This window comes from Adiantum capillus-veneris, chromosome 7 (genome assembly GCF_014529385.1).
Source record: "Adiantum capillus-veneris isolate H3 chromosome 7, ASM1452938v2, whole genome shotgun sequence".
Classification (NCBI taxonomy): domain Eukaryota; kingdom Viridiplantae; phylum Streptophyta; class Polypodiopsida; order Polypodiales; family Pteridaceae; genus Adiantum; species Adiantum capillus-veneris.
Genome location: NC_140937.1, coordinates 22,710,988 through 22,736,596, shown reverse-complemented (window position 1 = coordinate 22,736,596; position 25,609 = coordinate 22,710,988). Strand labels below are relative to the sequence as shown.

Genomic DNA, 25,609 nt, shown 5'->3' with positions numbered 1-25,609 from the left:
GCATAGCGTATGCAACCCCATTCTATCGAAGGAAAGAGTGCAAAAGCAACCATAGTCTTTGAAGTTAATTAATACATCTCTTACACCATGCACCAACAAAGCAAGTCGTCAAAACACAATTAACATTATACTAACAATGGAAGCACTAATTGATCAATAGAGAAGAAAGCTTTCAAAACAACGAATACAACATTCCAACCATCAAAATGACTATACAAGAGCACACAACAAGAACCACATAACAAGATTTCATTGGATTTCCAACATCATTACCACACTAAGCATCATAGCAAATACAAGCGTCATATATATAATCAATGCCTCAACAAGAAACTAACCACTTCACAACCACAATTTTAATCAAAACCATACCGAGTGTCATAATTACAGCCATAACAAGTAAGCATAGCATAATCATATTAACATCAGAGCCACTTACCGAGCATTGTTGATACCAAATCAATAGCTACATCAAGTTCATAACTATAAACATAGCCAAAACCAGAACTAGAACCAAATGTGTAACCATAAACCACATTGATAGGCATACCCTTGTGCAAGCCATAACCATAAACGATGTTGATAGCCATACCCTTGTACAAGCCCATAACAATACATCAAAATGGATAGTTGAGAGTAAAACCTCACCACAAGGTTCTGTGCTGGCCTACAGGGTGCAACATCCATAGCTACTATTGATTATGGCAATGTTCCACCCCAGTCAATTAATCAACTCTTCTTGACTGCACTACTAAATTGATTCTAAAACTTTCGTTAGTGAGTCGTCAAGGAAGCTACAATAATGAAGAGTCCTGGGCATACGTTCTTGCTTCATTTCTTGCAGGCTAATCTGATACAAAAATCCACTAACATGCCTTTTACGTGTGGGAGCTATAAATTGAAGAATCAAGCCTCTGTGAAGAGAGTAAGCTCAAGAGTGAGTTCCCATGTATGAATGAACAAAGTGGATATTTCGTAGCAAACTTGTGTAGGGGTGTGTGTGTGTGTGTGTGTGTGTGTGTGTGTGTGAGAGAGAGAGAGAGAGAGAGAGAGAGAGAGAGAGAGAGCTTAAAACTCCAAGGCTCATTTGCTCACCTCCATGTGCCCGTGTGCTGTTTATACTCTTGAACATCTTTTACTGTTGAACATAAGTCTTTTAAATCATTTACCTTCCCATTCATGAAGCTCTGGCATCAACCAAGACAAACTTTCATTGGTTGTGGCTCTGCTTGCCAACATTCATGCGTACACCTTCACAAGGGCAAGTGGTTTTTTGGGTGGCATTGGCATACTCGATCATCAATCAATCCTAGCGTGGCATTGGCATGCTCTCATGTAAGCAAACAAATGCACTTAACAAGACCACTTCTCTCAAAGATCAGTTGACCTTCACACACTCTTAAATATGTAAGCTCACCACGGGAAGTGGCAAGCCATAGGAATGGCATGCAAATAGCAAACTCGCGCCAATCTTGACTACAGAGCATGTGTAATCAGGATTTAAGCTCAATTTTAGAGCTTGCTTTTTGCATTTTCATGAGCTCTTTATGCTTTTTGAGCTTTCTATGATCATATGTCAGTTCCCATCTAGATGGAGCTAGATGTTTGCAAGATTTGGGAATATTCAGACGGTTTTAAGAGAAAGCTTAATAGTAGATTTTAAGACCAAAAGGCAGAAAAAGCAGGTTGCTGTTGTGTAAACCCTTGGTTCATATTCCAACTTAGGCAAGCCATCTCCACCTGATCAGTTCTTACTGAGTGGAGCCCCTGACATGTATGGCTCTTGTTCCAACAAACTCTGCTGGTACCTAAACACGACTGCTAATTTCGTGGAAAAGATCCCAAGCCAGCCCAATGTTAAAACAACTTTCTGTGTGCAAAACTCAACCTGCCAAATTCCAGTCTCTTCTAGGTTCACAGGTGAAAAATCTCCTTTGATAAGGAGGATCTGATGTGTTTTTCTCCTTTGATAAGGAGGATCTGATGTGTTTTGCCTATTTTATAGCACCATGTGCTGTTTGCAGCAGAAAAGCAGCAGAAGCAGAAGCGGAAGGAGTGGTCAACACCACCCTATGAAGCAATTGATCTAGTACTTCCAAAACTTCTCAAAACTATTGAGCCCACACACACACACACACACATTCAGAACTGCTCAATAGCTTTCTCAACTGAAACACGACACCTATAGCTGGCCCCATTTCAAAGAAAGACAGCTGGGATTGTCAAATTGCCCACAATTGGTACTAGTTTCTGTAACAATGACTTGCAATTTTATAATTGGAACTATCTACTTGAATGTTGTCCACTGCTGTTCAGCTCAAACTTGATTGGCCGACAGCTACCTGCACTAGGAACCTCGCTGTGGGGCCCTCTCTCCTTGAGCATCCAAGGACATGCTAGCCAACTCCTCCATCACCCTAGGAAGCATGTCTGGTGAAGTCCTAGGAAGTATATCTGGGGAAGCCATGGCAAGGTCAGAATGAGTGGGATGTGCCGTCAGCTCCTTATATTGATGCAGCTGTACACCAAAATCTGTAGGCAAAGAGGAATGCCTATGTATGCGATGGGGCTGCTGTTTCTGCCTTTGTGTATCATGAAGCAGTTGCAGCTCGTACAACCTTTGCAATCTTTGCACTTCAGTACTTAACGTCTCATTTTGTGCTGCACAAACAAATGGCTTGCTTCAGACCGTTGGACACGTGAAAAAACTGCAACTCTTTGACCACTAAGTGAGAGAGCCCCATCCTAGCTATATACCTTCACAAAGTCATAAAAAGGGCCAAAAAAACAATTGCACACAAACACAATATTAAGAGTAGACCTAAAAAGAGAAAGAAGATAATTCCTAAACTGAGATCCTTACGACAACAAAGACATAAGACCCTAACTAGCTGATTAACCTGTTTTTGATAGCAAAAATCAATACTCACAGTCTTTGATGCTTTTCTCTCGCATACAAAGTGCAATTTCCTGCTTCAGTGCAGCATTGTCCATATTTAAGAGGGTCCGTTGATGTTGAAAGAGTAGCACCTGAGGTGACAACGAGGATACCTGTGTCTTCAACACCAAAAAAAAGTGCATTAGGCCATTTCTCTTGAATGTTACGCATCGGATTACCCACACAATTTGTTACATCCATTCCTACCTGTAATGCATTCACAATTCTCTCAAGTTCAGCAATATACTGGAGTTTGCGAACTCGAGAGCGTTGAGCTGACTGCCTGTGGACCACAAAACTACAAGAATTTATAGCATGTTCCTGCAGGTCGAAAAGAAGAATATTACAGATATCATTACCGCTTTGCCTTCTTCGATTCGGAGTTCACATCGACAGCTGTGTTGTCATGACAGCCTGCTTCGGAAGCTTCCAGACTCTTCCCTTCAGGTAGTGAGACAGATTGTGCTGAAAATCCCTTCAAGTTTGATGCCAATGTACTTCCAGACTTGGTCGACAAGGCTCTAGTATCGTCCAGCCTGGATACCTCAGATCTCAGTACTGCAGGTTGGGGGACAGCACTAATTGGGGCATTTCTCTGATCTTGCAGCTGCCGTATTTCATCCAACAAGTCAGTCAAGCAATTGCTATTGATTATGTTGCCACTCTTTGACTTTTCTGTAGGAAAACTGCCAGTGTAACTAAATTCCTCCTCAGCAATGTTATTGAATGTACACAAACTTCCAGCATTCTCAAGAAAAGTAAAAGAGTCGCTTGCACTTCGCCTGTGAGAACTCTTCTTGCTCGAGCCCTCTGAATCTTCCAGCAAATCATCTAACCAGACAGGCTGCTCCTGCATTACCATATTGCAGGAAGGTGTGCGCTTGTGCTGTCTTTGGCCTTTACCAAGGTCTTCAAAGCTTTGACCGCTGTGAATTCCAGGACCCAAATCTGAAGATAACAACGCCCTACCAGGAATCGAAGGGATTCTTGGAGGAAGACGAGAAGCGAAGCCATTAGGTCCTCTTTGAAAGCCACGTGAGTCCCCTTCCAGAAGCTTCGCCATGTAGGTATATGATGCAGATCCTTGAACCTCTTTTCAACAAAGGAAATATGAGCCTCACATTCCAAACAACTCCTTTTGTTTCTGCAGGTACCAAATATGTAATCAAGCTGGCAAGCACTGAACCCATGCAAACATGAGAATGTCAGTTTTTCTAAAGATTAACGTGGACTATTATTGCCTATATTTATAAATAGCATCCCAATCGGTTTGTACCTACTGAATCACAGTTTATATGATGCATAACTCTAAAAGAACTACTAAAATCCCTCAGTGAAAAAAGCGTGTGCATGTCATTAAAGCGTTTAAACAAAAATCAAACAAAATCTTGTATCAAGGATTGAGCCTCCCATTTTTAGCACAAAGCCATGCCACTTGAGCACATGCAGTGAAAACACAAAAAAAAAGAAAACCTTCAAGGATATGCTGTTTGAATAAGATATCTGTACTAAGAGTAAGAAAAACAGAGAAAAACTAAACCTAGGAAACTCACTCCTTCTGCCACTTATTCAGAAAAACACGTAACAACCTGCAAACCCAACAAACAAAACATGCTCGAGTTTTTAAACTACAAAAGTTATTTTAGCTTCAGACGGCTCCTACAAGAACATTCTTCCCAAGTATGCCAAATCCACCTCTTAAGGAAACTGCCACTTGTAGACTTCTAGTAGTCATCCACACATCAGCTATATGAAGGTTTCGACAGCAGAAGCGAACACAGAGAAGAGAAGGCTCTGGAGATACGGGGAAAAGGTTAGCATGGGTGGCCACTAGTGTGGGCGGCACGACACACAAGCTCCTGGCCCATTAAACAATAACCTCGGACTTGAAGGCTTTTGGTTGTGCCTTAAGCAAGCTACGGGCATTAATAATGATGTGTAGAGTTTGTATCTCTACAAACCACTCAGAGGATAACCCTTTAGTAAGAAGATCTGCAGGAAAACATTGGACTCTTACCAACTGGACAGCACTCACAATGTAGAACAGGAACCTCTATAGTATCTCCCACCAGATTAGTGAGCCATATAGCTTCCTTTCTGGCCTCTGACGCAGTAACATACTCAGATTTGCGACAGTCTAGCATATGCAATCTTGCCAGTTATAATGCCCAAATCTCCCTCTAGATTAGTAAGTCACATAGCTACCTTGCTGGCCTCTGATACAGCAACCTACTCAGATTTTGAGTGAGGGCTGTTTTGTAGCTGTGCCCGACCGTACCTGAGGTAGACGTACTTTCTTGGAGGTGCATTCCACGGTGTTGCTCACCCGTAGGCTGGCATGAGGCGGGACCCCTGTTCCTAGGGTTTCCCGGGGTCAGAGTCTCATGTTCTGCATCTTTTCCTCTAAAATGTGGATAGTCTATCACTTATGTGACTTCACACATTTGATTAGGAGTTTTCCCAGTTTTTCCATTGTGGGGTTTTATGCATGCAGGTAGGCCATTTTTGTTATGTCCCTATATATGCAACCCCTACTGGATGTATTTGGCATATCAGCGATTGCAAAGTTCCAACATTCGGGCCATACTCTCTCTTTAGTGTTTTCTCTATTGAGCTTTCTCTTGAGTCCACAGTTTTTCCTCTCTCTAGCGTTTTCTATGCACCAAGTTCCAACGTCTCTCTCATTGAGGAGGGCAGATCACATGGGAGACAGATCTATTGTCCACAAAGCATTTGACACAGTGCCTAGAGCTAGATTGATGCACACATTACAACTGATGGGAGTACCCATAGAGCTCATTTGGGGGGTCATGGCATTATACAGGTTAGTAGTGGGGCATGTACACACCTCAGAGGTAAGGTGCAGTGGAATGAATGCTCCAGATGAGTGCTCCGAACTATGCTCAAAGTTCCTTTTGTTCTTATGGAAGGGAGAGCCTTCCGTTCTTAATGAGAGAGTGCAATGATCACAAACAAAATGAATGGACAATGTGCATGAAAGAGAGAGAGAAGAGAAATACGACACCAGAGACGTTGTAACACCCTCCTCCGAAGGCCCCACTCTCGTCGGCGAGAGTGGTCTTCTACTGATTGCACAAACTGGTACAAAGTGGATGCATGTGACTGATGCAAGTCTAGGCTAGATCGATGTCGACGACAGGGATGGCGAGAACTGTTGCTTTTGTACTGCTGTCCAAAAACGCTACTGGCTGAAATCTGTCGCAGATTTGCTGCTATCCCAAAAACGCTAATGGCTGCAAATCATTGCAACCCAGTGTAACAGGGAACGGGGGGAACACAGCCCAAACGTTTCGAAACGGCGTTCCGGACGTGTCCCGTTCCCGAAACGGAGATGGGAACGGAACGCCATTCCGGAACGGGTTGTAACCGGAACAGTGTTCCGGAATGGGGGGAACGAGGTGGAACATGAGGCAGAACGGCGAAACGGGCAGAAGTAGGCATTTGGGGGCAGATTTGGGGTTGTTCGGGGAACATATTTGGTGCACTTTGAGGGCAGGTTAGGGGGCAGATTTGGGGACAGTTTTGGGGTTGTTTAGGAGTTTATTTGGGACTAAGCTGAATGGAGGTAATTCAAGTCTTACTTTAGGTGGACCGTTCTGGGCCCCCCCTCCTCCTCCCCGTTCCTGTCCCGTTCCGGACCCTCCCGTTCCCGTTCCCCGTTCCCGTTCCGAGTAACTATGTTGCAACCAAAAACGTTGATATGGCTGGGTCTCTGATGGCTGAAATCTGCTGTCCTCTAGGTGGTCAAAGGCTGAATTTCTGCTGGTACTTTATCTGCTGAAAAACGCCATGCAAAGGGGGCGATTGGGGGTTCAAGAAAACGCTAGGCTGAGGTTGTCCTGGCGATGATGCCTTGATGAAAACGCTAGGACTGAGGTTATCCTGGCGATGGGTGCTTGGAGGAAAAACGCTAGGGATGGGAGGATGTCTTGCTTGGAGGAGAAACGCCACCAAGGGGATCTTGCTGAGAAGTTGCCTGTTGAGCAATGGTGCTCCTGCTGCCTCTTCTGCCAATTAGTGCTAGACTAGGTTTGCTTATATATTATCTTACCCAATTTGCCCTACCTACTTTCCAACAAAGGTTACTTAAATTAATAAATGAAAAATGTCAAAAATAAGGAAAATAAGCTAAATTCACTGGAAAATTGCCCTGAGGATTCTGATGGGAATGCTTATGATCATGTTGTGTGCAGCCAGAGGATATGCATCTACACTAAGTGCCTGGGCATGCACGGTCTGCAAACAGACTCACAAAAGTGCCAGATCACTTCCTGTTCTAGACTGACTTGACTGAACTGAACCCTTGTCATGCTGTAGCTTGTCCACGGACACATAGGGTTGGATGTGTCACGTGACATCCCCTCCTTTTCAAAGTGAGGTACTGATACCGAACCGTATGGCGTCGAGGGAGATCACCAATAGCATTCGGAATCCTGGAAGGGACTTTTCGCCATCCCACTCTGATGTGTGGATCGTACGGTACTTGAACTTCATAAAGGTCTGCAACGCTTGCTTCTTTGGGCCGCGCCGAAAGTGAGACAAAGTCTTCTGAGACTCCTTCGATGCTTCAACTTCATCTAGAGTCATGCTTCTTTCTTCTTCAAGAATCTCCATGGCTGAAAATTCCTGAAACCATTTCCAACACAAAACCATGAACATACCTATTCCATGTAAAGTGAGTGGAAAAAATCATGTCATCCTAATAGACTGTGCATGCAATATAGATGAACAAAGAGACGGAGTGCCAAACCGTTCACCACACACACGCAAACAATGAGATCAAATCTTTCTCTTCTGATTTTTTTTCTTTTCGAAAAAAAGATCCTTCTAATGTTACGAGCAGCGCTCGCTACTGCCAAGCCCCACCACCTGCCCTTGCGCGCGACACCCCAGCCCGCCAGCTACCACCCCCCCTCTCGCGCCGCCTTTCAACCCCCCCCCCCCCCCCCCCCCCCCCCCCGCTGCCCACCTTATCCGATTTTTCCCCCCGCCTTCTTCTCCCTGAAGCTTCCTGCACTTCGCTCTGGCAGCATTGTTTCTTTGGACAATGCTCGGCGCGCTCGGCTTCACCACCTGCTTCTTCGACATAGCAGTAGACACAGATGGAGGCTCCAGCTCCGCCACAGAGGGACTCGTCCGAAGCCCCCTCATCCGACCCCGCTGAGCCCACCATTCGAGTTGCTCTTTCGCCGACAGAGCAAGCGAGCCTAGCCGCAGAGGTAGAGCGCTTGCAGGCGACTTCTGTCATCTGCAAGATTCTCGGCACCCGACCTAGCAGAGGAGAGCTACATGACCTCTCCAAGCCCGCCTTCTCGCAGAGGTGGACAAGACCTTGGACGTACAGATACTCGGACGAGGTTACTATCAGATCGAGTTTGAGACCTCCCAGATGGCGTCATCGCCATGAGTCCACTGACCATCCGAGCAGCACGAGCCCACTTTCGATAGTGGAGACATGGTTTCGACCCTGCTTCGGATGTTCTACTAGAGGAGGCAGACATCCCCATATCCGTCTGCTTTCCGGGTTTGCGGAGGGAGTACTTACCACTTTTGTCCAGGATCGGCTCAGCCATTGGGACTGTCCTGGAGACTCCTCGCACGGCAGCCTCAGTAGCTGCCAAGGCGGCTGACATTTTAATCAGAGACACTCACACGCTCCCAAAGGTTATTCTTCTGCCTCGGATGAGTGGGGGTTGGTTTAGACAGAGTGTGGAGTATTCGGGCCTCCCGAACCAGTGCTTCATTTGTCGACAAATGGGCCATCTAGCGAAGGCTTGTCCACAAAGGAGACCTCGACCTACACCACAGCCTCAATCCAAGCCTGCAAGGGCTCGCCAGCATACACAGACAGAGACAGCACACACATGCAGAGCCACCCTCTGATCTTGGGGCTCCAACGGAGGAGGGATGGCAGCAGGTCCGTGGTCGACGATAGGGGCCACAGCGACAGCCTGGCACTCAGAATGGTCCTCAGGCACCTACTCAGCAGCAATGGGTTCCCACGGCGAACCGGTTTGGTCCTCTTGAGCAGGATGAGATCCTTGCTCCAGTCTCCACCTCAGCTTCACCCTCGACAGTCCCTCCCCCTCCGCAGTTCCCCCTCTTCCTCATCCTCTCCCCCACCTCCTGCTCCTGCCGCCTCTTCCTCCCGCCCCTCTACCTCTACTATCCCCCCCCCCGGCCCCTCTTCTCCACTGCTCCCCCCTGCTCCTTCTCCCCCTCTCGCTCCAGTTCCACAGTTGTCCCAGGGGGCAGGGCCTTCTCCGGCTGCTAGGAGATCTCTTAGCAGCACCTTTACCACGAGCCGCTTGGCGAGAGAGGGACAGCCTTTCTTGCGGCTCCCTCTACAGGTGCAGACGTCCCCCCTTGCAGATATCCCTCGAAGTCTGACGAGCATTGACATCCGGCGCCGATGGGATTTCTTCGACTACGACTTCACTCGTTTTCTAGACGACCCCTTAGCAGACCATGAGGCAGCCTGCTTCAGGTTCCATGTTCTGTTCCTTGCAGCTAGGGGCACAGAGGCCTTAGACTCAGCAGTTGGCTTCTCCTTTACCCTCTGCGGCAGGGACCAGATAGAGTGGACTCTCGGCTCAGTGTTGGGATGGTTACACACACACGTCCTAGAGTTCTCTCTCCAACATGGGAGAACTAGGAGTTACAGACATGCTTCAGACTCTGTGGCCATTGGCCAAGTTTGCGGTGACACCTCCAGATTCAGCAGGATGTAGACACATTGTGGTTTACTTCTTTGCCGATACACAGTGCTTGCCATGCTATGTATACATTCATGAGGACTCCTGGACAAAGGAGGTTGCTTTACGTACGGCTCGCTCTGCTTGGGCTTGGGCCAGGCACTCGATGCAGTCACGCCTATCTAGAGGACGTTCGGAGGCAGATTACTCCCCATCCAAGCCAGCCTCGAAGATAGCCCGTCTAGCTGCTGCAGCAGCATCTGTTTTCTCTCGCTCCCCATGAGGATCGTCTCATGGAACGTGCAGGGACTAGGTGGGCCCCAGTTTCAGCGCCAGCGGGGCCGACTGCGTCAAGAGCTTCAGCGCTGCCTTGTGGGAGGAGAGATTGATCTCCTTATGCTTCAGGAGCACCATCTGTGTGAGAGACACATTAGACGTTGTGGTCAACTCTTGTGTGGACGATATGACACTTTTTGGTCAGCTGCTTTTGGACCTGGAGGCATCCAGGGTGGGGTATGTATGACTATTGCGGACTCTTTGCAGCAGGCCATTGTGGACAGAGGGATTATTGTGCCAGGCAAGGCTCAGTGGATTACTATGCATGTTCAGGGTTGCCTAGTGGGCTTCCTGAACATCTATGCGCCCAATGTGGCGAGTGCTCGAGCAGAGTTTTGGTCACAGATAGTTGAGTCTCTGCCGCAGGCAGAAAACTGGTGCATAGACGGGGACTTCAACATGTTGGAGGACCCTTCTGACAAGATTGGTGGTAGCCATGCTACTGTGCATGGAGTTGAGCTGGCAGCTTGGGAGGTTTTGTATGACTATGAGGGTCTCGGATGTTTGGCAGCACTTTGGTTTTGTGAGGCCCCCAGACAACCTTGCCTTCTCGCGTTCGGACCGTAGAGTGGGAGGAGTGAATCTATCGCGGATAGATTGCTTCTACACTAGTGACCATTTCAGTTACTTGAGAGGGACAGTGGGCATTCTGGCAGGGACTTCCTTCTCGGACCATGCACCAGTGATCCTCATAGTGGTAGACAGGCAGAGGAGTGGGAGCACGATGCTTCGAATCCCAGAGAGGGTCTTGTGGGACTCGGCACTCAGAGAGAGGGGAGAGGCTCTCTAGACATCCTGCTGACAGAGTGGCCTCAGGCCTAGCTTAGATTAGCCGTTTTTTTCTCCAGGAGTCTCTGACTCTCCGGAGTGGCCTCAGGCCTAGCTCAGATTAGCCGTTTTTTTCTCCAGGAGTCTTTGGCTCGCCGGGGCTGCAGCGAGAGAGGAGGAGCAACGTCTCAGACGGGGCATTGCTTCGCTACAGAGGATGCAGGAGCAGCATCCAGACAGTCCTTGGTTGGAGGAGCAGCTACAGCAAGCTCGTCAGGAGCTTTTTAGCACAGAGGCGAGGCGACATGAGTTTGCTTTCCACCGACAGGCAGCTCCGTGGACTCAGGTGGGGGACAGAGTGACGGGTGCTTTCTTTGAGACAGTGGGACCTGGGCATTCGCATGCCAAGGTCAGTCAGTTGAGGAGGCCAGACGGGTCAGTTGCTTCTGAGCCCGAGGATATGCGTGCAGTTGCTACTGACTTTTACCATGAGTTATTGTCTGCAAAGCCTCAGTCAGAGCATCAGGATGCATGCAGGGAGCAGGTTTGGGCACAGTTGCGTTGTCTTGTGACTGAGGAGATGCATCAGAGGCTTGAGCTACCACTTCAGCTTGAGGAGCTGCACACAACTCTTAGGGCCCTCCCCCGTGGTAGCTGTCCAGGTGAGGATGGGCTGACCCCCCGCTTTTTCTTGGAGTACTGGGACCTGCTTGGCCCAGATCTCTGTAGTGCTTTTCAATACATTTTGCACACAGGAGTAATGCCTGATAGCATGAGTGAGGGCCTGATCTACCTCATTCCTAAGGAGAATGGCTCCTTGGATGAGATTCGACAGTGGCGCCCTATAACCATCATCAACTCAGCCTACAAAATTCTTGCCAAGGCTCTGAGTTTGAGGATTCAGTCACTTCTAGAGAACCTTATACATGGGACTCGGAAAGGTTTTGTCAAGGAAAGTAGTATCCTTGACAACATCTTTACTTTTTAGGAGGCTTTTGCCCTGGCAGGGCTCCGTGGTGAGGACCTAGTGATTCTTCTTCTCGATTTTGAGAAGGCATACGACAGAGTTGACTGGGACTTTCTAGAGGGCACTCTACGCAGGATAGGCTTCTCAGATGCTTGGATCATAGGGAGAACAAACCTGCTCCCTGCATGCATCCTGACGCTCTGACTGGGACTCTGTAGACAGTAACTCACGATAGAAGTCAGTAGCAACTACACGCATATCCTCGGGCTCAAAAGCAACTGACCCATCGGGCCTCCTCAACTGACTGACCTTGGCATGCAAATGCCGAGGTCCCACTGCCTCAAAGAAAGCACCAGTCACTCTATCGCCCACCTAGGTCCACTAAGATGCCTGTCGGTGGAAAGCAAACTCATGCCGCCTCTCCTCTGTGCTAACAAGCTCCTGTCCAGGCTGCTATAGCTGCTCCTCCAACCAAGGACTGTCTGGATGCTGCTCCTGCATCCTGTTGGGGTAAGCCCAACTTGTGGTGACAAAATGGTGTCTATCTATGAGGCTTGCATAAATTGGTTAGACCGGAGGTCCCTAACACCTTAAGGTTTTGGGGTCTGAATGGCTAGACCAATTTGTGGAACGTCACAGTTAAGCGCATATGCGCGGGAACAGTACTGGGATGGGTGACCTCCCGGGAAGTTGTTGCCCTCATGACCTACAACTGGTATCAGAGCCATGGTTCAAAGTCCAACCTCTGAGTCCGTGGAACAGGACATGTTGATGTTGACTTCAACCTCTGAGCTAGCTCCCGGCCACGTTGAAGCTCTCAACCTCTGAGCCTAGAAAAAGGCGGAACACGTTGGTACTCAAGGGGACAGGAAAGTCCCAAGTTTGGCTTAAGGGGGCGATTGTTGGGGTAAGCCCAACTTGTGGTGACAAAATGGTGTCTATCTATGAGGCTTGCATAAATTGGTTAGACCGGAGGTCCCTAACACCTTAAGGTTTTGGGGTCTGGATGGCTAGACCAATTTGTGGAACGTCACAGTTAAGCGCATATGCGCGGGAACAGTACTGGGATGGGTGACCTCCCGGGAAGTTGTTGCCCTCATGACCTACACATCCTCTGTAACGAAGCAATGCCCCGTCAGAGACGTTGCTCCTCCTCTCTCACTGCAACCCGGCGAGCCAGAGACTACTGGAGAAAAAAACGGCTAATCTAAGCTAGGCCTGAGGCCACTCTGTCAGCAGGAGAATCCTGCCTGTCCAAGCTCTCTGTCCAGAGAGCCTCTACCCGCTCTCTAAGTGTTGAGTCCAACAAGACCCTCTCTGGGATTCGAAGCATCGTGCTCCCACTCCTCTGCCTGTCTGCCAAAATGAGGATCACTGGTGCATGGTCCAAGAAGGAAGTCCCTGCCAGAATGCCCACTGTCCCTCCCAAGTCACTGAAATGGTCACTAGTGTAGAAGCGATCTATCCGCGATAGATTCACTCCTCCCACTCTACGGTCATCCGAGACCATCAAAGTCATACAAAACCTCTCCCAAGCTGCCAGCTCAACTCCATGCACAGTAGCATGGCTACCACCAATCCTGTCAGAAGGGTCCTACAACATGTTGAAGTCCCCTCCTATGCATCAGTGTTCTGCCTGCAGCAGAGACTCAACTATCTATGACCAAAACTCTGCTCAAGCACTCGCCACATTGGGCGCATAGATGTTCAGGAAGCCCACTAGGCAACCCTGAACATGCATAGTAATCCATTGAGCCCTGCCTGGCACAATAATCTCTCTGCCCACAATGGCCTACTGCAAAGAGTCCGCAATAGTCATACATACCCCACCCTGGATGCCTCCAGGTCCAAAAGCAGCTGACCAAAAACTATCATATCGTCCACACAAGAGCTGACCACAACGTCTAATGCGGCTCTCACACAGATGGTGCTCCTGAAGCATAAGGAGATCAATCTCTCCTCCCACAAGGCATCGCTGAACCTCCTGACGCAGTCGGTCCCGCTGACACTGAAATTGGGGTCCACCTAGTCCCTGCACGTTCCATGAGACGATCCTCATGGGGAGCGAGAGAGAACAGATGCTGCCGCAGCAGCTAGACGGGCTATCTTCGAGGCTGGCTTGGATGGAGAGTAATCCGCATCCAAGCGTCCTTTAGATAGGCGTGACTGCATCGAGTGCCTAGCCCAAGCCCAAGCAGAGCAAGCCGTACGTAAAGCAACCTCCTCTGTCCAGGAGTCCTCATGAATGTGTACATAGCATGGCAAGCACTGTGTATCGGCAAAGAAGTAAACCACAATGTGTCTACATCCTGCTGAATCTAGAGGTATCACCGCAAACTTGGCCAATGGCCACAAAGTCTGAAGCATGTCTGTAACTCCTAGTTTTCCCATGTGGTGAGAGAACTCTAGGACCTGTGTGTGCAACCATCCCAACACTGAGTCGAGAGTCCACTCAGTTTGGTCCCTGCTGCAAAGGAGAAAGGAGAAGCCAACAGTCGAGTCCAAGGCCTTTGTCCCCCTAGCTGCAAGAAACAGAACATGGACCCTAAAGCAAGCTGCCTCATGGTCTGCTGAGGGGTCGCCGAGAAAACGAGTGAAGTCGTAGTCGAAGAAATCCCATCGGCGCCAGATGTCAATGCTCGTCAGACCTCGAGGGATAGCTGCAAGGGGAGACATCTGTACCTGCAGAGGGGGCCGCAAGAAAGGTTGTCCCTCTCTCGCCAAGCGACTCGTGGCGAAGGCGCTGCCAAGAGATTTTCCTAACAGCCGGAGAAGGCCTTGCCCCCTAGGTCGACTGTGCAACTGGAGCGGGAGGGGGAGGAGAAGGAGCATGGGGGATCGGTGGAGAAGAGGCGCGGGGGGAGCAGCAGAGGTAGAGGGGCGGGGGGAAGAGGCGGCGGGAGCAGGAGGCGGGGGCGAGGATGATGAGGAGGGGGGAACTCTGGGGGGGGGGGAGGGGCTGTCGAGGGTGAAGCTGGGGTGGGGGCTGGAGCAGAGACCTCATCCTGCTCAAGAGGACCAAACCAGTTCCCCGTGGGAACCCACTGCTGCTGAGTAGGCGCCTGAGGACCACTCTGAGTGCCAAGCTGTCGTTGTGGCCCCTGTCGTCGTCGACCACGGACCTGCTGCCATCCCTCCTCCGCTGGAGCCCCAGGCTCAGAGGGTGGCTCTGCTTGTGTGCGTTGTGTCTCTATCTGTGTCTGCTTGCCAACCCTTGCAGGCTAGGGCTGAGGCTGTGGTGTAGGTCGAGGCCTCCTCCGTGGACAAGCCTTCGCTAGATGACCCATCTGTTGAAAAATAAAGCACTGGTTCAGAAGGCCCGAATACTCCACACTTTGTCTAAACCAACCCCCACTCACACGAGGCAGAAGAATAACCTTTGGGAGCGTGTGAGTGTCTCTGACCAAAACACGAACTGAGGGAATGCCAGCCGCCTTGGCAGCTACTGAGGCTGCCGTGCGAGGTGTCTCCAAAACAATCCCAATGGCTGAGCCGATCCTGGACAAAAGTGGTAAGTACTCCCTCCGCAAACCCGGAAAGCAGACGGAGATGGGGATGTCTGCCTCCTCTACTAGAACATCTGAAATAGGGTCGAAACCATGTCTCCACTGTCGAAAGTGGGCTCGTGCTGCTCGGATGGTCAATGGACTCATGGCAATGACCTTGGACGCCATCTCGGAGGTCTCAAACTCGATCTGATAGTAACCTCGTCTGAGTATCTGTACGTCCAAGATCTTGCCCACCTCTGCGAGAAGGCGGACATGGAGAAGGTCACACAGCTCTCCTCTGCTAGGTCGGGTGGCGAGAATCTTGCAGATGACAGAAGTCGCCTGCAAGCGCTCTACCTCTGCGGCTAGGCTCGCTTGCTCTGTCGGTGAAAGAGCAAGTCGAATAGTGGGCTCAGCGGGGTCGGGCGAGGGGGCTTCGGACGAGCCCTCTGTGGCGGAGCTGGAGCCTCCATCTGTGTCTACTGCTGTGACGAAGAAGCGGACGGAGAAGAGACTCTGCAACTGAGCGCGCCGAGCACTGTCCAAAGAAACAATGCTGTCAGAGCCAATTGCAGGAGTCTTCGGAAAAGAAGAAGAGGGGGGGGGGAGGGGGGAGGGGGAAGAGTGAGATAAGGAGGGCAATGGGCGGGAACTCAAGAGGTAGCGGGAAGGTGGGGGGATGGCGGCACGAGAGGGGGGCAACGGGCAAGAACGCACAGCAAAGGGACGGGCGGGCTGGGCTGCCGTGCGCAAGGACAGGCGGGGGCGGGGGACAACGCGAGGGCAGTGGGGGGGGGGGGGGGGGGGGGGGGGGGGGAGAGGGGGGGCGTTTAGCAGTAGCGGGCAGCACTTGGGCCAATTCCTCTCCAGTGCATGTAGCAAATGACCCTTTCTCTTCTGATTTAAATTAATCAACTGTGGCAAAACACAATGGAAATGCCCATGCTTGGTGATCATACTTCCTTGTGCTCGTTTTACGATCACGAATGAAACACTCGATCAATGCGTGCGTACTAATCATGCGAACACATAATACTTCCTGTAAGGGTTCTTTGCACCTAGGCTCGAGAGCCAAGATCGGTTCTTCCTGAAGGGGTGCTTTGGACCTCGGCTCGAGAGCCAAGATCGATCCTTCATGATTGATCGAATCTGGAACGAGGTTAGCTTCGCTAGAAAAAGTATCAACTAACACATCATCCTTGTGAACAATCACGTCATCTTCATGCAAATCATCATGCTCGTGAGAAATCACATCTTGATCATGCAAATCATCATGCTTGTCAGTGTCATCCAAATCATCATGCTCATCATTTTCATTCAATTCATCATGCTTCTCATAATCATGTAAATCCTGTGTGTCATGCTTGGGAGAAGAAGGGAGTGTGAGAGGCTCCTTTTCTTGAAGTATGCCTGCACTTGAGAAAAAAATCGCCACAACTCTTCATGTGTTGGTCGCCCTTCTCTTGTCTTGCTTTGTTCTCGCGATCATATTCTGCTTGTCTTTCGTTGTTCTCGCGATTAAATTTTGCTTGTCTTTCTTTGGCTTCCAAGCGTGCTTGCTCGTGCTCACGCTCTATGGCTGCCATTTCCTTCTTTGTATTCACGATCTATGGCTGCCCTTCATTCTTCGTAGGCCTTTCTTTCTACTTCTCTTTCTGCTTTTCTTTCTTCGCGTTCTAACTGTCTTTCCATAAACATCTGCTCCAACTCCCCCATAGGAGTTAGTGAAATCCTTGGCGTAGATAAGGAAGGGGGAGGGTCGGAAAAACCTCCTAGTGGGGAAAATTCTTCTTAACCTCTTTCATGCTCATCACCTGTATGCGAAGTATCCATTCCGCTTTGGGTGATGACCATGCACTATGATCTTTGGTTCTTAAGTTCACAAGGAACTTGGGTTCTTGTGGGTCTTGGGTTCTTGGGTTCTTGAGAGTCTTGAGGTCTTGAGATTCTTGAGAGTCTTCTTTGGCTTGCAATCTGTGTTTGAAAAGGATCTTCTCTTCACCCAAGTTCTGCTCTTTTCTGCGGACGCACCCCTTGGCGGCCTTGCGCTCACACCAAGGTTGCTTTTTCCCAACGGACAAGCCCTTCTTTCCTACGATTCCTGTCACTCTATAAAAACACGATTAGGAATCGACACGCCCAAGTGAACTTGGGTTCGTGCGACCGCAACAAACAAAAAAAATTCTTGTGATTCTTGTGGTTCTTTCCTTGAGTGATACAGAACACTACCAAAGCTCTGATACAATGTTAGGTGAAGCGGAATGAATGTTCGAACTTTGCTCAAGATGAGTGCTCCGAACTGTGCTCAAGGTTCTTTTTGTTCTTATGAAAGGGAGAGCCTTCCGTTCTTAATGAGAGAGTGCAATGATCACAAACAAAGTGAATGGACACTGTGCGTGAAAGTGTATGAGACTGAGAGATACAGAGAGAAGAGAAATACGACACAAGAGACGTTGCAAAACCCTCCTCCAAAGGCCCCGAACTCATCGGCGAGAGTGGTCTACTATTGATTGCACAAACTGGTACAAAGTGGATGCATGTGACTGATGCAAGTCTAGGCTAGATCGATGTCGACGACGGGGATGGCGAGACTGATCTAAGGGCTGAAAACTGATGCTTTTGTATTGTTGTCCAAAAACGCTACTGGCTGAAATCTGTCGCAGATTTGCTGCTGTCCCAAAAACGCTAATGGCTGCAAATCATTGGAACCAAAAACGTTGATATGGTTGGGTCTCTGATGGCTGAAATTTGTTGTCCTTTTAGGTGGTCAAAGGCTGAATTTCTGCTGGTACTTTATCTGCTGAAAAACGCCATGCAAAGGGGGCGATTGGGGGTTCTGGAAAACGCTAGGCTGAGGTTGTCCTGGCGATGATGCCTTGATGAAAACGCTAGGGCTGAGGTTATCCTAGCGATGGGTGCTTGGAGGCAAAACGCTAGGGATGGGAGGATGTCTTGCTTGGAGGAGAAACGCCACCAAGGGGATCTTGCTGAGAAGTTGCCTGTTGAGCAATGGTGCTCCTGCTGCCTCTTCTGCCAATTAGTGCTAGACTTGGTTTGCTTATATATTATCTTACCCAGTTTGCCCTACCTACTTTCCAACAAAAGTCACTTAAATTAATAAGTTAAAAATCTCAAAAATAGGGAAAATAGGCTAAATTCACTGGAAAATCCCCCTGAAGGATTCTGATGGATTTTGATGGGAATGCTTATGATCATGCTGTGTGCAACCAGAGGATATGCATCTACACTAAGTGCCTGGGCATGCACGGTCTGCGAACAGACTCATAAAAGTGCCAGATCACTTCCTATTCTAGACTGACTTGATTGAACTGAACCCTTGTCATGTTGTAGCTTGTCCACAGACACATAGGGTTGGATGTGTCAAGTGACATCCCCTCCTTTTCAAAGTGAGGTACTGATACCGAACTGTATGGCGTCGAGGGAGATCGCCAATAGCATTCGGAATCCCGGAAGGGACTTTTCGCCGGTCCACTCTGATGTGTGGGTCATGCGGTACTTGAACTTCATAAAGGTCTGCAACGCTTGCTTCTTTAGGCCGCGTTGAAGGTGACACAAAGTCTTCTGAGGCTCCTTCGATGCTTCATGGTATTTAATACCACCCCACAGTGGATTAGGAGGTAAGCGCCCGCATTCACAACGGCTAGGAGACAGTGGAGTATACAGATGCTTACACTTACCTTGGAGTGGTTTTTAGTGGGCCAACATTTTCATTGAGGAGGGCAGCAGAGACTAGATTGACCAGAGCACATGCAACAGTGGGCAGATTGGAAAGGATGTGTTCACAGGTTCAATTTCAGGAGCCTTGGACGAAGCTCTGGCTCTTAGACACTTTGGTGGCTTCTGCATTGCTTTATGGAGCTGAGATTTGGGGACCTTCATTGGATCATCACAGGAGGACAGGCCGCAATGATGGATGGGGGGACATGGAGAAGCCTTTGGTCTCTATGATCTCGCAGCTCATTAGAGCCAAGGCTTCAGTACCACCTGCTATTGTCCGAGCAGAGCTAGCTGCCCCCCCACTAGTGGTTGAGGCGCTCACCAGATCTGTCTCCTTCATAAACCGCACGTGGGAACTTCCCAGAGATAGATATGCCCACCTTGCACTTGAGTCCTCTCGACAGTTGGCCATGCAGGGAGATACAGCATGCTGGTATGGGGAGATGACATCATGGTTGCAGGCGCATGGGTTCAGCATAGACAGATTGCCTCCCTTCCAGTACTCATTGGATGCACCCTCTCTGACTCTTACACAGTCTGAGATCACCAGGCTCATCCGCCAGGACTCGACTCAGCTAGACACCAGGAGGACATGGATACAGCCAGCACAGGAGCTGGGCACGAAGATGGCTTTCTACAGAGAGCATCTTCTCCAGCTTACGGAGAATGGTTTTGTGACGAGGCCCAAATACATGGACACCCACTTGTCTCATGGGATACGATGTGCTATTGGCCAGATACGCACATCTTCACACCAACTACGGATCGAGACTGGGAGATACAACGGAGTACCAACAGAGGACGGGACATGCCCCCCGTGTGACATCGAGCCTGAGACAAGAGTTGCACTACACATGCCACTCCGTCTACTACGAGATACGAGGACGCTTCCATTGCTTGTTCAGAGAGGGCTTTGGACCACTCTCCAGAGTCATGCCGTACGAGGATCAGAGATGCTTGGGTTTGTTTTTGCTCGAGCTACGCAAACACAGAGAGAGCCTGATGAGAGTAGAGGCTAGCCAGTCTCGGAGACAGATCACAGACTTCTTTGGAGCTGCCATTGGACACCCAGAGGAGTTACTACCACAGCAGAGCTCGTCGCCTCACACCAGAGGCACATTGATCGACGGAGCGAATGAGCTGGGGAGATCCAGACGCCCATGACTACGGAGGACTACACAGCATCGACGGAGGCTGCATCAGAGGATTCGGATCACTTTGGCCCAACGTGCACGACGCCCGGCCAGACTACTGACCATGGAGGAGATTGAGGAGATCCGCCAACGACCGCTGCTGGATCTCTTGTGATCTAGCTATCCCAGCTAGCTGCTTAGTTCACACCTAGCAGTTTAGGATTTCATAGTATTTTATTCTGTCATTTTGTCATTTTGTCATCTTGTTACTCTGACTTTGTATCAGATCCACCACATTGTAACTTTCTGGTCTCGTAGGTCACTTTGGCCTTTTGAAGACGTTAATATAACATTATCTCTCTCTCTCTCTCTCTCTCTCTCTCTCTCTCTCTCTCTCTCTCTCTCTCTCTCTCTCTCTAAATTTTTAAGGTCTCTTAGGATAGTTTCCTACGATGTTAAAATTCTCTTCTTCTTCTTCTTCTTCCTCTCTCTCAGTTTGCTAGCGATCTCTCTCCCTTGCTCTAGTACTTCCCTTCCCCTCCCATGTGACACCCTACTTGCAGACCTTGCACTTGCACATTGCTACCCGTGACCGCATAGTGGGCGGTAGGCCCCTCCGTCGGGATCTGCAAGTTGTCTAGGGTTAGGCTCAAGGAGCCTTAACCCTCTAGGTCTTCCATGGCTTGACACGTCAGCAGTTTGTGACCAACTATAAGTTGGAAAACTTTTTCTGCTTCTCTTTATTAGGGTTTAGGTCATGGCACATCATCAGTTTGCAACATACCGTCCTCTTGAAAGAATTATAATCGCACTCGATTACCCTACAAAACAGACATAACACAAAACCTAGTTCAGTAGACGCTGACCCTTAAGTACCAACACACTAGACCACACACATCCAAAACTTGCACAAAGATGATAGTCACATCACATTCACATCGGTATCCCCATCGAGATCTTTGATGAGAATCATGATCATTGTAGAAATCACATCCAGACTGCGTTGATCTTTTCATGGATGTCTTGATTGACTAAATCTCATTACTATCACACTCACATCACCCCTCACATGACTAAGATAAAATGTTGCAATCATTTCATCTTTACAACGCACACTCAATACAGACATGAGGGAGCACGTGTAACATATTCACTATAGGAATTCCATTTCAAATGTACATCTTTACATGTGAAGTCATTCAACAACATATTGTCTGCCTGTCAGTATCCCTGAAATATCAAAAGAAATCAATGACTTTATTCGCACCAAGTAACCTACGACAAAGGAGCGAAGTAACTCCCCTCTTGTGCAATCCGCACCGCACCATATTCAACCTGTTAATTCATTGGTAGCTTTTGGTATGGTCGATGCTAAGTCTCGAGGTAAAGCTCTAGTATCTGAGGAGTATCTGCTAAGTCCTCCATCCATCCACTTGGCATCAAGAGCTGGATAAATCCTGAACTTGACCAAATACCATCGTGTCAGCTTACCTTACACCTTCGTTTCCTTGTGAGCAAGGACCTCTTCTGGGATGAGTATCTCTTCTGTCTCTTCCACTTCTCGTTGCTCACCCGGCTCCCTGTCCCTGTCCACTTGCACTTCACCTTTGAAAGGTCTCAATAGACTCACATGAAACGCATTGTGAATCTTCCAAGTATCTGCAACTTCAGATTGAAGGATACGTCATTTATCTTTTCTTGTACATTGAAAGGTCAATAGTATCGCATACTTAGCTTTGGGAAAAGACTCTCCTTACCTTTCCACTTTCGTTATCGTGCTTTCTCCAACTTAAGTAGCACCCAATCATTTTCCTTCAACTACAAGCCACGTCGATGCTTGTCTGTTGTAACTTGTTTTCTTATGTCGTGCTTGAGACTTCTCCAAAGCCTCCCGTACCTTGGTGCTCAGAATTGGTGGAACCTTTCTAACACCCTCGACAATCTCAAATCATGCCTTCCTCATAGACCTATGAACTGTGTTGTTGTAAGCAAACTACACCAAGGGTAAAAACGTTTTCCATTGAGTCTTTTGATCGGAGATATATGACTTCAGCAAGTCTAAAACCACTGAGTTGGCTATATTTAATTGCCCATCTATTTGTGGATGAACGAAAGCAAGGATCTCTATCTAACACGATAGATTCAAGTAACTTTAAGTACTTCAAATAATAACTTTTTTGTTTTTTTTTCGGAGTCGGGTAGGGCACACCCGGCCGCTCCCCTCATACACCAAAAAAGTATACAAGAAGAACGACCAGGACTATTGTAAGGTGCAGCGGAATGAATGTTTGCGCTTTGCTCAAGATGAGTGCTCCAAACTGTGCTCAAGGTTCCTTTTGTTCTTATGGAAGGTAGAGCCTTCCGTTCTTAATGAGAGATGCTATGATCACAAACAAAGTGAATGGACACTGTGCGTGCAAGTGTATGAGATTGAGAGATAGAGAGAGAAGAGAGATACGACACCAGAGACGTTGTAAAACCCTCCTCCGAAGGCCCCACTCTCGTTGGTGAGAATGGTCTACTATTGATTGCACAATCTGGTACAAATAAATGCAAGTGACTGATGCAAGTCTAGGCTATGTCGACGATGACGACGGGGACGGCGACAATGACCTAAGGGCTGAAATCTGCAAGCTTTTAACTGATGTCCACAAAACGCTAATTGCTGAATTTCGGGGCTGATTCGGACTGCTGAAAAACGCAGTTTTGCTGCGTTTTGTGGCTGAATTTGCTGCCATACTTGATGCTGAAAACGCTGCTTTGTCTGCTGCGACTGAAGGCTGAAAACGCTGCTTATTTGCAGCTTTGCTGGCGATGATTGAAAACGCTAGGAGCTAGTGGATGTTGCGGTCCAACCAATGCTGAAAACGCCAGGCTGAATGGGGTGTTGGCGATGATCAAAAACGCTAGGCTGAAGGGATGATGGAATCCACAAGGGAACTTGGAGATGTCTGCTGAGAGAGGGGAGTACCTGCTGCCTGAGGCCTGTTGTGCTCCTTGCTCATCTGCCCAAGAGTGCTAGCCTAGGTTTGCTTATATATTTTCTTACCCAAATTGCCCTACCTACTTTTGTTGGAAAGTCACTTAAATTAATAAGTGAAAAAAATGTCAAAAATAGGGAAAATAGGCTAAAATCACTGAAAAATTCCCCTGATGGAATCTGATGGATTCTGGTGGGAATACTGATGATCATGATGTGTGCAACCAGACGATATGCATCTACACTAAGTGATTGGGCATGCACGGTCTACGAATAGACTCACAAAAGTGCCAGATCACTTCTAAATCTAGACTGACTAGACTGACTGAACCCTGACCATGCTGTAGCTTGTCCATGGACGCATAGGGTTGGATGTGTCACGTGACAACTATGCACCCAGAAACCGAAGGCAGACGCTTTTGTCATCAGTTTCCTCTGGACTACGAGAGTTCAGAATTATCTACACTCTTAGGGCCATGACTAATCCCTTGAGAGACCCACTCGCCACTTGGATTTGGGTGTAATAGCGACCAAGTACCTTTGTTCAGAGGCCCAGATACTGCGGGACTTGCTTCAGTCTTCCCTTTGGAGTTGCCTCCTCTAGGTAACTTATCGCTCACCTCACTAAACTGCCTTTGAAACCCGACGGTTTTCCCCTAAGAAATGCCATACCCGCTTGGAAGGGCATCGGCTCACAGGTGGCGTCCGCTGAGGTTGGTGATGTCTCCCTTTTGCACCTCCCAACCCCTTTTAGGTGAAGTTGACTGAACTGAAATAATAACTGAACTGAAAGAGAGAGAGAGAGTACACAACATGAGACAAAGAGTGGCGGAGTTCCATCCGTAGAGAGAACTCGCCCCAAACGCTAGCGCCCCTTTCGGTATTTCTTTATTGCTGAACTCAATACATCGCTAGTACTCCATCCTTTGCACCTTCATCTAGAAGCGTGCCAGAGAATGCTCATATTTAAAGGCCCTTGGCCATGAAATGCAGTTACATGAAAAGCTTTCAAACTCGAAAGCATTTGGTCCCAAAAACAAGCGTAAAACGCTGCCAGCGCAAATTAGAAAATCCGTATATCTGCATGTCATCAGAGTAAAACGCAAAAATCCGTACTGTCTGCTAGCGTTAAACGCGAACATCCATACAACTGTTGCCACGTCATCAGTCCTCCACGCAATGTGTGTGTGTGTGTGTATGGGCTTTACTTCTAGTGACTTGGGCCCCCATCGGACGGGGTCCCATAAGTTGGTGGGAACTCCTCTTTAAAAATAGGCCACTCGGCAAGACTTTGCAAGCTGGTAAATATTCTTCTGCTGCTGCTTCTTCTGCTGCTACTTCTGCTTCTACTTCTTCTAGGGTTTAGGCCCCTCGGCCGAGATCTGCAAGTTGGCCCCGTTCTTGAGTGGCTTGACACGTCATTAGTTTGTGACACATCTGGACGCAGAGTCTGAGAATAGAGGATCCTCGAGAGTTGTACTTTGCAGTGATCAATAATTAAAAAATACAGAAAGAGGTGCCAGTATTTGGGGCCAGTGCATCTGGGCGCGGAACTCCTCGTGCCGTGTCGACTCTTTCTCTCGTAAAGTTCAATGATTTCGCAATTTCTATTCATGTGTTCCTATTGATTTCTCACTTGGAGTGTCCAAGCTTGTAACACAGTGTCACGTCAGTAGTCAGCATAAAACGCAGAGCGTCCGTACAACAGTGCCACATCATCATCTCTACGCACATTTAAGTCCTTTGATTTATTTTTAGGGGTTTTAGACCCCTCAGCCAGATTCTGCAAGTTCGGAGGGGTTAGGGTTTAAACCCTAACCCCTTTAGGCCTCTCAACCATAAACTGTGAGTTAGGAAACTTCTTCTTTATTAGGGTTTAGGTCATGCCCATCATGAGTTTCTGAAATACCCCCTCAAGATAGAGCTCCAACCCCCTCTCCCTCATAAACAATGTATCTTGTATCCTAGCCTCCCATGGATCGCCCCCTCTCCCCTTACCACACGACCACATTTTGTTGCTTTATACTATTGTCTTTCCTCCATCGATGGAGGACACACACATGTATTTTTTATTTATCGCTTTAATGGCTGAGAAAACAAATGCTTTATATGTGAGCACTCTGGTCATTTTCCTGCAGATTATCCCCAGAGGAGGACGCTCACTTGCATCTGAATTTGGCTTGTTGCCCACCATATCTGGCACTAGACTAGCCATGGGCTTCTTTCCTTTCCTGTCCTCCTTGTCTTCAGAATCCGCTCGCCTTTTCTTTGTAGGACAATTGTAAGCAATGTGGCCAGGCTGCTCACAGATGAAGCATATGTTCTCTGACCTCAGGACCTTCTTTTGCTCTTCCGACTTACGAGGAAAACGTCTTCCATTTCTTTACTGGTCCCTTTTCTGATTCAACCGTAGCTTTGCCTTTCCCTGCCTTGGCTGGCTCCTGAGTCCCTTTAGGAACCTCATTGGGAACGTGCTTCGCTGAATTTTTCTTGGCTGATCCTTCCTTGACGCCAGTATTGAATACACAATCTTCTCCCTTGAGCA

The 25,609-nt window shown here is 48.4% G+C and overlaps 1 protein-coding gene across 2 annotated transcripts in view; it reads right to left on the bottom strand.

Annotated features, from left to right (window-relative positions):
- Positions 1-2,141: 2,141 nt before the first annotated feature.
- The window catches only part of LOC147453547 (uncharacterized protein At4g06598-like), a 93,154-nt gene continuing 69,686 nt past the window's right edge, over positions 2,142-25,609 (bottom strand). Inside the window, exons 3-6 of one of the 2 annotated variants that reach the window (XM_086515713.1) lie at positions 3,298-4,118; positions 3,146-3,221; positions 2,931-3,057; positions 2,142-2,661 (exon numbers count right to left, since the gene is read on the bottom strand). In XM_086515713.1, coding sequence (XP_086371839.1) covers positions 2,348-2,661; positions 2,931-3,057; positions 3,146-3,221; positions 3,298-4,001 — 1,221 coding nt within the window. In that variant the 5' untranslated portion in view covers positions 4,002-4,118 and the 3' untranslated portion in view covers positions 2,142-2,347. The remainder of the gene's footprint in view (positions 2,662-2,930; positions 3,058-3,145; positions 3,222-3,297; positions 4,119-25,609) is intronic. The other variant, XM_086515714.1, reaches the window with a different exon arrangement.